Source organism: Merops nubicus, unplaced genomic scaffold, assembly GCF_000691845.1.
Source record: "Merops nubicus isolate BGI_N331 unplaced genomic scaffold, ASM69184v1 scaffold677, whole genome shotgun sequence".
NCBI lineage: Eukaryota > Metazoa > Chordata > Aves > Coraciiformes > Meropidae > Merops > Merops nubicus.
Genome location: NW_008618079.1, coordinates 19,171 through 35,205, shown reverse-complemented (window position 1 = coordinate 35,205; position 16,035 = coordinate 19,171). Strand labels below are relative to the sequence as shown.

Here is a 16,035-nt window from a genome sequence, read left to right as displayed (position 1 = left end):
AATCCAAAAGCTTTGTTTTTTTTAATATAAGCAATTCAGTGCACATCAACAGAAACATCTACACATACAGGTAACCACAGATTAATGTTTTACAGTGAAAACAAAAAAAGATATTAATTATATTTCTTCATTAGGAATATCTTTATTTTTATTCAATGTGTGTCTAAATAAACTGAACTTCTGAAACTGTAGCCCTTCTTTACCTGGGAATGATCAGCTGAGGACTGGCCTTTGCAAAATGATATACAAAGCATAGAATGAATGTTGAGTTTTATCTGCTAATTGATTACAATTTGATATTACCATTTTATTTTTTCCCCTCTGCCTCTTGGTATATATGAAGTGTTTGACAACCCAGGTTGCTACTACTGTTTTGCCACAAGGAAGTTACTACATATAAAATATCAAATAACTAACAAAATAAAAAGCTAATATGAAGTAGTGATTAATAACTTGTCTAAAGCTTAAGCAAGTGCTGGGCAGAAGAATTTTTTTCTATAACCTGTTTATAATGACTGTGTCTCTTACTTATTGTCATTATGGTCATCATTGCTTGGGTATGGAATAGACCCTGATATCAGTTACAGTAAATGAGTTATGTGAATCTCTTGCCATACTAGGGTAGTGAAGGTTCTCCTGGGAAACCTGGACCACCTGGGCCTCCGGTGAGACATTTTGTTTTATATTTTGAATGCTATATTAGGAACAATATACCTGTGAGTAAAATGTAATATAAATAATTGACTGTCAATCTAATATGTCTTAATAGCTCAGGAAGACAACAATGTCATTTTGCAGAAGATTTCTGTATTCCTTGTTTTCCTTGTGATTTGTTTCTAAAGCCATCCTAGAAACCTGATCAGATGAGAACCTTGGTGTCCAATGTTATTAAAGTAATTTAGGCAGCTTGAGTACTTGGGATCAGGGAACTCAAGGAACATAAGAGAAAGCCCATGACACTCACTCGACTGCAAATTAATAGGAGTAGTACCTAATACAAAATTAATTCTGGAGAACTATAGAATAATAAATATCAAAATGTAATGTACATTGACATTTACAGGTTTCTGGGTTCATAATTTTAAAAAAAAAATCACAATCTGCATTAGTATGTATCTTATATACTTGCTGAAATGTCTGGTGTCTTTGAAAAATTAATAGAGAACTAAAATGCCACCACAGTGTTGCCGAGTGATGGGGCTTGAACAGAGCAAGAGTTCTACCTTTATGATTGATAGTTGTGACACTTACTTGGGTTTTATGTTTTAAAGGGTATGCCTTACAATGAAAGAAATGGAATGAGCAGCTTATATAAACTCCAGGTATTTCTCTTATACTGTTTTGGGGTTGTGTTTTTTCAATCACCACCTATTTTTGGCCCAGCTCAACTTTTAAACTTGCTGTTACAGGGAGGTGTGAGTGTCGCTAGTTATCCAGGTCCACCAGGACCTCCAGTAAGTATTAACCAGCAACATAATTTCTGATAGTTAATTAACATTGTAGCAGAGCAGTTGGTTAGTTGCATGCATGGAATTGGCATGAAATTTGCTTTTATATGTGACAGGTAGAAAAAAATAGGATACGATTGGTATGGAGTAAATTTAAGCGTTAAATTTAGATGTGTTTCACCTTAGCAAGTAAAGGCTGCAAAAAGATACATAATCTGGTATTGGACTCTTTAGTATCCAAATATCTTAATGTGTAATATAGTATTTATACTTGGTGATGGCATAGTTTTGTAATGGATTAAATTTGGTGCTGGAAATTCGAAGCTCATGAATTTTGATCTCAGATCTGTCACTGATTTACTGCATGGTAGCTACAGTGCAGAAAAACGTGTAAAACCAATGGTTATGTTGTGGCAGTAATGCAGGGATGGTGTTTCCAGGCTGCAGAGTGCAGATGGACCTCATTGCAGCTGGACACTGTTGCTTTGGTTCTGGGGAGCCAAAGATGCTGTGCGCTTACTTAGGTCCTCCTTCTTATTAGTGTCATAGGCAAGTTCTGGTGTTTAAACATGACTGTCATTTTGATAACCCCATAAAATTGTTGTAGCCATTAGTGAGGACTTTGTCCTTACACTATGTGCCATTTGTAGTCACAGGCTGGCACCAGAAAGCAGACCTGTCATTCTCTGTATTCTGGAAGAGCAAAACAAATTAAAATTTTTACTAAGATTTTGTAATAAATTAATCATCTGAGAGGGCTGGACATAGTACTAAATGCTCTGCGTTAGCAGAGGATACTCGTAATGCAGTTATACAAAAAAAAAAAAAATCAACTTATTGTGTAAGCCTATTCTTTTTAAAATGTTTTTCCACATATTTATTTCTTTGCAGGGTCCAAAAGGAGATCCTGGCACAGTGGTATGTATGTATTTTTTCGTCATGATAAAGAATTCCCCAAGTAGTTCAACACATGATTCTAATCACAACGGTGGAAGAATCCATTAACATTCTTTGGCAGGTAGCTTACCTCCTGCAGAATCAATACATCTGAAAAAGCCTTTTTAAGTTCCATGCTTGCGAATTTTGCGACTTCTGGTAAATAGTTCTAAATTATAATGTAATGAATGACTGAATATAATATTAACTGCTTGTGGATTCATCTCTGATGAGCTGTCCCTGGATATATCTAAGAACAGGGATTGTGAAATAAAGGTAGAAAATAACTTAAGAGCTATTAGATTATTCTCAATGTTAAGTTTGAAAGCGATAAGGGAGGAGGGACAGTATGCTTCATCATGCAAGCTAGTAACAACTAGAAATTGATGTTTTCTTTGGAAATGGCATGACAGCAAGTATGATCATGTTGCTTCTGGTGAGCAAGATGATGATGATCACGGGAACCACTATACCTTCCAATTATGCATTTTGACATTCAAAAGCAAATCTATTTAACTTTTTTAAAATTATTATTCCCTTAAGCACTGCATTATGTCCTTTTCATGTGGATATTCTTTAAAAAATATTATTTAAGTTATCGCTTCCATTTAAAAAAAGAAAAAGAACTCTACACATAAAACAGACTTCTCCAGTGGAGAATGTTTCTCTTTGAAACTTGAATGGCTATACAGGGCCCTAGTCTGTGCGTCCCTGGCTACAGAGTAAGCTTTGTCTAGGGAACAGAGCACAGAATTGCTTGGAGGTTGGTTCTCTGGTTGACAGCACAGTCTTACAGCCTAGGCCTCTACTACCTGGAGGTGCTTTGAGCTGACCTTGTCTTGTAGGAGCACTGGAGGGGATTCTTCTGGTTTACATTCTCCATTGATCCAAATATTCATACAATGTCTCTGGGAAAAGCTTAACTTGTAGATCACTAAAATAGGTCATTCTAAAATCTCTTTACCTAATAACTGGTTAGCTGTTTTACTAAGCTCAAGTTAAATAATCTACTGTTGCTTGCTGTTTGATGTTTCTCGTGTAGAGTACAGAAATTCTAATGTTTGTAATCCTTTTTAAATTAAAAAAAATACTCAAAAAATCAGGGCGACCCAGGACCAATGGGTTTACCAGGACTGGAAGGACTCCCAGGGGAAAAGGTATGACTCTTAAAAATAAGGCTTCTTCGTGGCAGTCATATGCGGCTAAATGTTTTTTGAAACCTTGTTAGAATTTTTTTTGTGTAAGTTAATGTTTCTGAGTGAAAAATATTTGCACACTTATCTGTATTTCCTTCTTTAGCTTCACTGTGGATCTGTTCCCCCAACATAAAATTTCATTTTCTGAAAATGGAAAATTGTGTGTAGGAAGTATTGTATTTTTTTGTTGTATTATTTATACTAGCATTCCATCAAGTTATATATATACCATATATATTTACAGTTATATAGAGTATATACTACATATAACTGTATTACTTGGTAGTAATATAGTTAACGTGTATCTAATTAGGGTCATTAGTTCTTATTCTCTGTTGAACATCAGCTCCTGTTTACAGTCTGTCTGTTTTGTTCTCAGACTTATGGCATAGCTACAGATCTGAAGAGATAGTTGTACCTGGACAAGTCTAGGCCTAGCGCATGCAAGACTTCCGTATTTTAAAAAAGGCTATTTGAGATGAATGTAAAAACATATTAGAAGAGTAAGATTATATAAAAGGTTAAAAATAGAGGGAGAGACTGGTGCTCTACAGTTTCTATTGTGTTGCATCTTGTTCCAAAGCAAGAAAAAATCTCTTTTGTCAGACTGTTGCTCATTATTCTGAAAAGGCCACTTCTTTCTGATTTGCTTTTCTTGCACTTTGTACAGCGTGTATGACACCACCAAGGCACACCCCAGACCCTATCATATTCTCCAGCTCCTTTGGGTAGTTCAAGTAGTCTGCAGTACAGTGCTAGGAAATGATCCTTTCCTTCAGCTGGTGGCATGTTTCAGAATTCTACTTACTAATTGTGGGGGCTGCTACGAATTTAGAGAAAATCTTGTTATGAAATGCTACCATGTTCTAGCTTTTTGGTATTCATTTCTAGATATGACAAAGTACAAAAAATTCATCAGAGGAATGAAAAAAATCTGTAAATCTGTGTTTTCTGTCAGTGTAAAGTTTGATTTTTGCCCATATCTTCTGAATTTAAGAAGACAAAAAGAGTAACTTTTTTTGAAAATTGAACATTTATTCAGCTTTTTGAATTACCTGTTATTCAATGGCTTCATACAAGCATCATTTACTGAAACTTATTTTTCATGAAAAAGCAATATAAATTGAAATCTCTCCCAATATCACTGTGCATTACTTCTACTTGTGCAGAGAGCAGGGAGTTGCAAGAGCTAAGGTAGGTGTCTACACTAGATGTTTAAATTAGATGAGGTGATTCTTGCTCTGGAAGACTACAAGGTACAAGCGATTAAAGACTAGTCTGATTTCAAATTGAACAAACAGGGAGATACTACAGGTCCAACTGACACAAAGTGGAGGCAAGAATTAAATAAAGGGAATAAGCAATGGAGCAGATCGTATAAACAAGCTAATTGGCTGTTTGGCACTTTCCCAAACTAAATTGGGTCAAGATTCCACACTTCTAGAGGAAATAAATGAACAGAATCCAAGGGTCTGCCTGCCAGTCCCAGCAGTATAGTGCCTGCTGGTTTTTAATTTAGAGCTATTAGGTACAGAATGCCATCTTCCACAGACAATGTTGGCTGTAATTTCATGGTAATTTCATCAGCTGGCTTAAGAACTTTGCATCCTTGGGGTAAAATGTCCCTTCCCTCAGCTGTGCTGACACAGTGGTTTGTGCAGCTAATGCTGTGAACCACATTGCTGAAAGGACCAGAATAAACCTTAAAAGAAGCAAATGTTGCAAGGGAAGAATTAGGACTTTCTAACTTCACTGTCACACACAGCATATAGGGAAAACACCACAATACAAGTTCTGGGTCCAGAATAGCCACAGGGCCAGAGTGCAGGGCTGCAGCCAGTATGCTCTGCTACAGGTACCTAGCGCTCAGGTGTTCCTGAGGTACATGTTGTCTTCCTCCCTGAGGTATGAACTTGCATTAAATTACTTGTCTTAGCCTTGTGGCCTGCAAATAAGCTGCTCCCTTGAGACGCAAGGTCGGACATTGAACTTGTCGGCTGTCTCACTTTGTGTATTGGAGTTAAGTGTTTCTAGTTACCAGCATTATCATTGCACTACCTGAACAAAATGATGAGAATGAGACAAAAGAGCATTAGGTATAAGAACAGAAACCAGAAATCCCAACATCCCCTGGAGCTCTTCTGCACAACAGAATATGGCTGTAGCTGTGTTGGTAGAGCTTTCGTAAAACAGCTCCAGGTAACATAAGTTCTGCTCACAAAAATGCTCAATTCTTAGTATAGTTTTAATTGCACCAGGGATTTTCTGACATGACTATAGGAACTAGGAGCCTGATATTTTTTCTTACTTTTTAGCTGTTAGACTAGCAGAGCGTAGTGTTACGGACTAATGCGTGTCAGCAGTAAGTTAGGGCAAATCTTGCTGTGTAGAATTTTTACCACTGGTGAGCTCCATTCGTCTGTTTTGGGTTATAGTCCTCTCAAGAGAGAAAGATGAATTTGTGCCCATAACTCATCAGTTCTAGCACAAAAGCCATTGTCTTAGCTTAAAGCATAAATGAAGGTGGCTGTAGGCTAAAAAGAGAAACTTTGCCATGAAAGGACCATGGTACAAGCAAATCAAGGATGTTGACTTGCAGCAAATGGATGAGTGGGTAGCCAGAGGGCAAAAACTTCCTTGAACGACACATCTGAAATACAGGGATGTTGATATGATAGTGAATTATGCTATGTGAATTTTGGTTATTGTCCTGACCACAAATAATAACTATTTGGAAAACTAGTGATAGGTTAGGGACTTTTTTATCCCTTTTCAAGGAAGGCCTCAAGCACAGTATAAGGGATAGCATGGAAATTACAATATTATACAAGAGAACCTCAACAAAGGATTTAAGTTACTTGCTTAAGTCTGTAAAACGAGTCAGTGGCAGAGATAAATATTAGCATCTAGCAGACCCTGGTTCTTGTCCTCACTTCCAGTTCACTGAATAATCCTTCCTCAGGTTTTAATGGGAATTGACAAAACATTCTGCTTTGCATGTTACGATTTAAGTACAGATTTATCATTTCTTCAGGGTGACCGTGGACCAGCTGGCACACCAGGAGTGGCGGGAACACCGGTACGTATATTCATTAATGAAAACTCAGTTTGTTAGAAGCTGATAAAAGAGGTCAAGCAAGGTGTTGAGCTGTTGCCTTAATCACTGTTCATGGAACGCCTGCGCTTGGCTAATACTTTATAGGCAGGTATGAAAATCTTGTGTTTTTCCTAAAGATATTAGATTTTTAATACGACTGAGGGTTCGTATTAGTATTAAAATGACAGGAGGAAGTGGTGTGAATACATGATAAAGCTGGAATTTGGGGCTGCATATGCTTAGTTTAAGAAAGCATATGAGATTCTTCTCATTGCCTCAGTTTAATATAGATAAAGACATTTTCTGTGTTCCTGGGCATGCACAAATTTCTGAGCATCTTTCCACCACAAAGAAAAATGATGAACATTAGTTAATGCAGTCCACCAGGATCTGCATATCAAGTCAATGAGACAGTTGCTTTAGGGGAATGCTTTGTCAGCTATTTATATGTAGTATTCAGGGAAGCTTCTGAAAGTCATCCAGAAGCTTTGTTGTAGGTGAAAGTAAATGTAACTAATGATAAATTGAAATTCTAATTATGCGTTTGTGTTCCTAAAGGAAATGAAGACAACTTTTCTTTAGATTGCATTCACAGTTTAATAAAAAAGTTTATCCATATTTCAGGAAGCAATATGGAGCTATTTATATGCAAATACATTTATTATTAAATTTGGGCAGCTACCAATCCATTCAGGAGCTGTTTTCCAATTATGAATACGTGTTTCATGAAATAAAGAGAAGTTTGTGCCTATGCACTCCCAATTCCATTAGCCACTGATTGAGTCTATTTACTGTGAGTTCCAAGAGGGGACATCAGTTTAAATAGCTTAAATTAAAAACTTAACTAAATTAGTTAAGTTCTCCTAAAACAAGGTGATATTGCACATGTAAGGGGAAAATAGAAATATTTCTATTCATGCAAGAGTTTCAAAGTTTGTAGCTCTGAAATACATTTCACACTGTGAATCAGTAATGCAGTAGCCCTTTAGGATGGTCACAACTATTCATTTCCTGTGTATTCCAATTCCACTAGATATTTTCCAAGTTTTATTCTTGTTGCTCTCTCTTCTAGTTGAATATGAAGTATTTAATGAATTTGCTTTGTGACTGATGGAGTTGCATTCTGTTGATTACGTTTAATTCTAATAAAATCCACTGAAATAAACTATTTGCTTCAACATTTTATGCTAAGCAGTTTCGATTAACAGATGTATGAGAGACAAGATTTTTTAGTAGTCCAGGAAGCATTTTTGAAACACATCCACATATCTTACTGGAAGAGAATTTGTCTTCCTTGCCCAACATTATTCCCTGGTAGACCCTTTTTCCTATTTGGGAATATAAACCTCTCTTTTTAGCTTTGGCTTTTTGCTAAGCAGGATCATCGGGGAAACTTGGACAGAGATTCTGCAAGAATTGCCACCAATTACTATTTCCTCAGCATGAACCCTCCATCCTGTTGTTCCTGAAGTTGTAACTGGTGTTGATGTGTTAGATCCCTCACTTATACAAGTCAGCTGAAGATCTGACCTAACGAAATTTCCAGGAAATGTAGTTTCAGGGTCATAGATTCTTGTCTGGGGCTGAACCAGGTAGGTTTTTAAAGGCAAGGCTTCATTTTAAACAATAAAAAAACATTTAAAATCACCATGTAAATGATGAGATGACAAAGGATTGTGAACTCTGTCAGGCTGAACGTAAAACAATCATAAAAGTGGCCCAAAAAGAGCATGAAGAAAATTTGAAAAAGGTATTAAGTCAGTAATAAACTCAGTTTTAGAAAAGTCAGGAGTAGGAAGTATCTGAAGGGAAAAAATCTTGATTTCACATATATAGTGATAAACTTTGATCTGACTATGACTTCTCAAGAAGGAAATCATGGTGTTGTACAGGAAAATTTCACGAAAATATTGTCTCAGTATTCAGAAAGAGTAAAGAAGATGAAGTGGTTGAGTTATGTTGTACCAAACAGTCAGATTAACATGACACAAATATTTTTTCAAATCTGGTAAAATATTTCTTCTTTTAAAATATTTAATAAGCACTAACATTAATATTTCACTGAAATATATATTTTTTTCTTATTTTTTGATGTAAGAGAAATTGTTTGGCTTTCTAGTAATTAGAATTTGTAATGTTCTCTTTTTGCAGGGAAAGCCAGGATCTCCCGGGTCCCCAGGGATGCCAGGGGAACCTGTAAGTGCAGATTTGAATTCTGGACTCTTACAATAGTACATAAATATTTCAAACATTGAATGCAAGATATTGCATGCAGGTTATACATCTTTTTTCTTCTTTCTCAGGGTGAAAGAGGACCTATAGGAGATATAGGCTTCCCTGGGCCAGAAGGACCACAAGGAAAACCAGTAAGCAATTTTATACTGTATTTTTATATATGTTCATTACAAAAAGATGGATCTTAGTATATCAATTACATCCTGCTTTGTGTTAGTCTAGGTAACATCTGAAGAACACTCAGAGCTACAGCACTCAATAGTAAACATCCAATCAAGAATTCCTGGTATTGTGATGTTTTAAAGTCAAAGTTACTGAGATGTTGCCTTTTAAAGGTCTTACAAGGGTGCTTTGGATCCTATTGACATGAAGGATCATATTTTCGTATCATAAGGATCATATCATATCTCATATTTTTTCAGAAGGAGAATATAACCCAGATACTCAACACAATCTATAAAGGATGGAGTGACACTATATACTTGATTTCAGTTTTGATAGAGAAGCATGTGCTTCATGACTGAACAAACTTTATAGCTCTTCTGTATACAGGTGATGCTGCACTGCAGCTGAAGCATTTACTGTTCACTTAGGATATGTCTGACCTGACCTCTTTATTTAATAAAAGTCAGACAGCAGTGAGTGTAGTCAGCACTGCCTGAGCTGTTTTAAAACAACTCTAGTTTGTATTCTGGAAGTGGTTCAGCTAGAATAGCACAGAACTCATTATCTCCCCTGACGCTTGATGTTTTGGGGACAAGCATAAGAAGCAGACCATTTCAGTTTGTCAGCACGTCTCCACGTTGCACTTCTATCTTGAAAGAAGAGACAGTTCCTGTAACTTCTGCAGCAGATTTGCCCAAGGTGCCAAGATCTGTGCAGAACTTCACTTTGCAGCATGAGAGGGAAGGAAATATTCCTGGTGGTTTTGCTCATGCAAGTCCTTCTTTCTCACTCAGTGACATAGCACTGATTTTGCTGCATATGCAGATCCATATGTGTATATATTTTCTAATATATATTTAGATCCATATCAATATATATGTATAATTTCCTAATAAAGAACGCCAGAGCATTTGACTTGCAGTTATCTGACATTGTGCAACTGTTAACATACTCTCAGATGTTATTTTGCCCCCTGCTAACCAGGACTGCCAGAAAATATCACATTACAGTTCGGGGCATAACGTGAGCCTGGGACTGTTTCTAGCAGGCGGCATGAATGAGACCACTCTCTTTTAGGAAAGAAATATGGTTAGCCCAGGAGGCTGAAGCTGTGCTGTGGCATAAGTCTTTAGGACCAATTAATGGATCTGGCCACTTACTATTAAGAGGGATAGTGCATCAAGCCAATATCTAGAATAAACGAAATCTCTTCTGTGGTTGTATAATGACTAGCTGGGACTGGAAAACTGCATGTATAGGTCCATATTCCACATTTTCACAATTTCAATATAACTTGGCATTTAAAGTTGTGTGATCATTAAAGTTGATGTATATCTTGATGCCAAAGATTTTTTCCACTTTGCTCTCGGCTCAAATTTAGTGTGCTTGCAGTTCACTATCGCTCTGAGCTCTGTTATTTCACATCTCAAGGCCATTGGCAAGTATTTCTACACTGCAGTCACAAAAACTTGCCTCTGCAGCTTCAGAATATGTACTGATACCAACACTGAAAACTGAGCTTTACCCTTGATATTGTTAAAACATATGTACATAAGCATACTTATTAATTTTTTTTTTTTTTTTTCATAGGGAATCAATGGAAAGGATGGATTGCCAGGTCCTCCGGTAGGGAAACATCCTTTGACATACTAGTGTGTTTTATTCTTCACAGATACCATAGCAGTCAGTCCTAGACAGTTGCTTTCACTTCTGCTAACAGATGAATGTATAAAAAAAAGCCTTTGAGTGATATGTTTATCCTTTTTCAAAAAACATTTTTTCAGGGTGCTGTGGGGAGACCAGGAGACCGAGGACCCAAAGGAGAACGTGTAAGTCCCTTGTTTTAATAGCTTTTTTCTTTTTACTGAGCATCTAAGCACCTCATCAACATATATTTTACAGGCAAAACCAAGAAATTAATTCTCTGAGCTTCAAGCAGTCTCTAAGAGTTTTAGTCCTAGACACCACTGTAAGTTAGCATCAAGCTGGCTTCTGCATTTAGAGGAAAATCACATTTTATAGACTTTCTAACACAGTTGCCCTAGACAGTGTAAACTGATGAATAGGTTGAAAATTGGAAAGTAGCTAATCCTGTTGTGAGGCTGTCAGACTTTGCAAGAGCTGTAAACCTTGCCCCATCATCATCCCTGGGATCCTGGTATATCACAAACACAAATCACGTTTTATATAAAACAAGCTTGTTACGCTTAGGCAGCAGGAGTGCCAGTGTAATACCTTACTGCTTCCCAAAATGTTTCGACAATTCTGTTTATGATGGACAGGAATCCTTGCGGAAGGTGAGAGATGATCTTTATTTTGCAAGAACAAAGAAAACCCTTGTGCATACCCTGCTCATGTCATAATAATACTAAAGCCCTGATGTCCTAATCCCATAGATGCATTTACTTGATAAATCATAAAACACTTCGCTGTGTAATTTGGAAAAGGAAGTGCTGCTTCATGACACTGAGGAAACATCAGATTTTAACCTTTATTACAGTAATTATGCCTTGCAAAAGTTAACAGCTTGCAATGTTTGATTTCTGCCTTTAAGTACGCAAAGAAAATGTAAGAGCCTTCTCTACTGTACCACCTACTGTGGCTGCACCACTCAGCTTTGACCTTCTCAGTGTTAACCTCTCTGAATGCCCTGCAAATAGTATCGTGCACATACAACCAGAAAGGAGGCTGGACCTGCAAGTGCATGACCTTGGAGTAGACTGACAGGGAGGAGGATGTTGAGAAAGGCTCTGAGAGACAGAGACACAGCCTTAGCGTGCTTCATCAGAGTGAAGTCTGGGAAGCTCCATGGTAAGAGGACAGGGTGTATTTTTTCCACTCTCATTGGGGACAGAGTACATAAACATACACAGGTACCTGGGAGCTATAGATGTAAATATGGATATATACTTGCTTTCAGAGACATAACAGATGCCTGAATCTGCTCCCATATCTGAGATCACTGACAAACATGTCACAATCTAGCTCTCTATGTACAGAGTAAAATAAATATATGTGCACACACATATATGCAACCAAAATATAGAGATACATGTTAAAAAATAAATCAATTATCGGAAGTATTTTTGTCTCAAGTGATAATCAAAATCTCTCACAACCTTTTATAAGAGGTAAGTTACAAGTATGGCCAATGCAGTATCTGAATACAGTTTTCAGAAAGCTTTCAGTTGTCCCTTATAATTCTGCAGGAAAAGGAAAGGTTTGATGAAAACAAGGGGAGATCTGTCTAAGAAATAACACTGAAATACACAGCAGAAGTCCGCATCTCAGATAAGAGATGAGTGGGGGAGTTGGAGCAGATTTTTTTCTTTTGCTCTGGATCAGGTATTACAGAACTGCATCTGTGAGAGAGATTGCAGTGATCACAGAAAATTAACACAAATTAAGATTTGCCTGCAACCATTATTATTACTGATGTACAGTGCATTCCTTCAGTTTGAGACCAGCCACTTCAATTAGAGAAAGAGAAGTATCAAAATTGGAAGGGTGAAATAAAACTCTTGAGGTTTTCACGTCTAAGTATATCCTTGTAGAATCTACTTAAAAAAGGAAGAGGTCGCCTGGGCTGAAATAATCTTGCACATCCTCTGAGTGAGAAAACACTGATGTTATTCCTACTTTATAAATTGAGTGACATTTGATTAAAGTCATGGTGACTGGCTTATTTATTGCTATTGTCTGCATACCTTGGTCACAAACCAGGAGCACACTGGAGTAGAGCTTGTAGAAACCCAGGCAAAACAATAGTTTCTTCTGCACAGAATTTAGTACAAGATTAAATGCAAGAAATTGGAGAATACTAGAAAGGGACTGGATAAATCAGCACTGTAGCCATATTGCAAAAGGCAAATGTCCTACTCTGTTTTTTGTGCACTTTATAGTGAATGAGATTTTAAAGAGGAATCTGGAGGAAGATATGACCTAGTTTTATGAATTTTTACAAGGAGTTTCTTCCAAACACAAAGAAAACACTGGAGGCAGTTATAAATGTGCTTGTTTGAAAAGTGGCTGTAGTGATTGATCTGACTCCTACACCTTGGCAGCCTGTAACATGGGACTCATTTAGAAGAAATTCAATTCTGGGATCAGCTTCTCAATGCCATAGCACCATGGTCTTAAAGAAACCTCTGTTTTTTTTTATTTCTAGTAAAATAGCTATCTCTATTTACTCTATAAGGTTTTACACTTGAGAAATTATTTATGTATATTTATGCCTTAAATATGTTTTTAATAAAGGGTTATTATAAGTATAGTAATCTTCAGACATCTTTTTTTATATATGCAGATGTATACATGTGTGTGAGGTCTTACTTGAAAGTGCTATCAGACAAAATTATGTGGTCTGTGGCTCCCTATACTGAACTTCAACCTCAAAAAAGTGACTACACTAAACATTATATTAAAGGCTATACTTCTTTCAAATTTTGCAGTAACATAGTAAAACAGGAGTTGTTCTCCAATTTTAGAATGTTTCACGTTGCTATGAGTGAAGCAGGAGATGGAGGTTGGATGCAAAAACTTTAAAGCCAGGAAAGAGCCTCTTGCCTGCAGACTACAGAAGTTCTGCTTCTCAGTCAGAATCCTTCTTGTGCCCTGAGTTTCTCAAGGTGTTGCAATATATATATTGGGATATAATGGTTGCATGGAGGACAGAACACTTTTTCCTAGAAATCTTAAAATTTATAGAAACCTGCAAAGGAAGGTACACCCCTTCCATCAGAACATTACTCTTCCAGTTGCCCCAACGCACATACATTCCCTCTTCTACTCCCTTTGACTGTTGAAAATCTGAGAGTCTTTGACAAGGGTTACAGGTGTCTTTTGGGTATTACATCATATTTTGTCTTTTTTTTCTGCTGAATAGCCAGATTAGCCAGGTGTTTATTGCAAACCATTCATATGCTGCATATTTAGAGTTTTGTCCAAAGTATTAATGCAACTAAAACTGAAAATCAAATGTCTGCAGTGTTGGCAGGATAGGTCTTCTAAAAGAAACACAATAAACATAATCATGCTGAGATTTTTTCCATGTCACTTTGACTTTCCTGACTATGTGATCATGCTTCCAGTTTGCAAGGTTGTATTTGGTTTATGTGGCAAGTTTTTGGTAACAGAGGGTCTGCAGAGGTGACCTCTGTGAGAAGACACTAGGAGCTGCCCCCATGTTGGACAGAGCCAATTCCAGCTGGCTCCACAACATGCCCACTGCTCTTCAAAGCTGAGCCCATAAGTGACTTTGGTACTGGCTGTGTGATAGAAGGGCTAAAAAATGGTGCTCAACAGGTGGGAGAGAGGAGTGAGAAAACCTGACAGAAACAACGATGCAGACTTATAGTAGGTGAAGAAGGATGTGCTTCATGCACCTGAGCAGAGAGTCCCCTGCAGCCTGTGGTGAAGACCATGGTGAGGCAAGCTGTCCCTCTGCACTCCATGAAGGACAACAGTGGAGCAGATATACACCTGCAGTCCATCCACTTCTCCATTGCTGGAGCAGGTGCATGTGCCCTGAAGAAAACTGCAGCCCACAGAGGGCCCACATTGGAGCAGGCTCCTGGCAGAACCTGTGGCACACGGAGAGGAGCCCACACAGGCGCAGGTTTTCAGGCAGGAACTGTCCCCTGGGGGACCCACACTGGAGCAGTCCATTCCTGAAGCACTACAGCCCTCGGGAACGACTCACTCTGGAGCAGTTCATGAAAGGACCCCACGGTGGAGCAGGAGAAGAATGTGAGAAGAAAGAAACATCAGAGATGAAGTGTTAAGGACTGACTGAAACCCTCATTTCCCATCCTCCTGCACTGCTCAGAGGAAAGAGGTAGAAGAGTGAGAAGTTGAGCCTGGAAAGAAAAGGAGTGACTTGAAGGGAAGATCTCTTTATCCTGCTCTGTTACTAAACTGCAATATATTAAATCAATCTTCCCCAAGTTTAGTCTGTTTTCCCTTGACAGTAATTGGTGAGTGATCTCCCTGTCCTTACCATGACTCACAAGCTTTTAATCTCATTTTCTCCCTGTCTTGTTGAGGAGAGGGAGTGAAAGAGTGGCTGGGTGGGTAGCTGGCAGGCAGCCATGGTCAACCCACCACTGTTATAGGTGTGAGATGATGAAGTCTCAGATTTCAAGGTTTGTTTGGGTTTTTTTTCCCATGATAGACTTTCAGAGTTCAAAAGCTCTGCACTGTTATTGAAGGCAATTCAAATTCCAGCTGGGAATGCATTGTGATTTCAGTTAATGCAGTAAAAAGTCGCAGGTTACGTCTTTGTAGTGAGACTTAGTTATATTCAGTAATAAGCTCTAACTCACTGGAAATCATACAGATTGGAGGACAGATAAGTGATAAAAATGTTATACAACCTCCTACTTGCATCCTTACCTTTCTGTTTTAATCTTCTCTTTTTCAATCTTTACATGTCCTATAAATATGACTTAAGAATATAACTACACTTTCACTGGTTTGTTAGTCAGTGACCTGAATACAGTTTACCAGCACTTGCTGTAGATTAAGAATACAATTAGTTCCATTCATTCTTCCCTCATGAATGCAGATTCTGGATTCATCTAGCAATGCTGTAGGCAATTCTTGGTGTTCTTTGCTGCCTATGATACCTAACATTAACTTAAGTGATACAGCAAGGGCAGTCAGTGACCTCTAAGACCTACCAGCTGTTCATTAACAATCTGGATGTGTGACTTGTGGCACTCTGCTCCCCAGCTCCAGTGCAGTCAACCAATAGCTAATACATCAAGTTACTCTAAAAGATTTAATTCTTCACAAGTAAAACAAATGTAAATGCCATCTCAGCCATGATGAGAGATGTTGCTGGCCAGGACATTGACCTTTAGTTTATTTTGCTTGTAAGGAATTCACTCATTATAAATGCATTTGTGTATTTGTTATTTCTTTGATTACTGAAATTTTGTGTACATGTAGAAATAAA

General features: G+C 37.7%; 1 protein-coding gene across 1 annotated transcript in view; it reads left to right on the top strand.

The window, feature by feature from the left end:
- COL19A1 (collagen, type XIX, alpha 1) overlaps window positions 1–16,035 on the top strand; it is a 188,893-nt gene that overhangs the window by 162,814 nt on the left and 10,044 nt on the right. Inside the window, exons 35-44 of the mRNA XM_008943299.1 lie at window positions 621–665; window positions 1,272–1,322; window positions 1,410–1,454; window positions 2,340–2,366; window positions 3,488–3,541; window positions 6,615–6,659; window positions 8,829–8,873; window positions 8,981–9,043; window positions 10,668–10,703; window positions 10,862–10,906. Coding sequence (XP_008941547.1) covers window positions 621–665; window positions 1,272–1,322; window positions 1,410–1,454; window positions 2,340–2,366; window positions 3,488–3,541; window positions 6,615–6,659; window positions 8,829–8,873; window positions 8,981–9,043; window positions 10,668–10,703; window positions 10,862–10,906 — 456 coding nt within the window. The remainder of the gene's footprint in view (window positions 1–620; window positions 666–1,271; window positions 1,323–1,409; window positions 1,455–2,339; window positions 2,367–3,487; window positions 3,542–6,614; window positions 6,660–8,828; window positions 8,874–8,980; window positions 9,044–10,667; window positions 10,704–10,861; window positions 10,907–16,035) is intronic.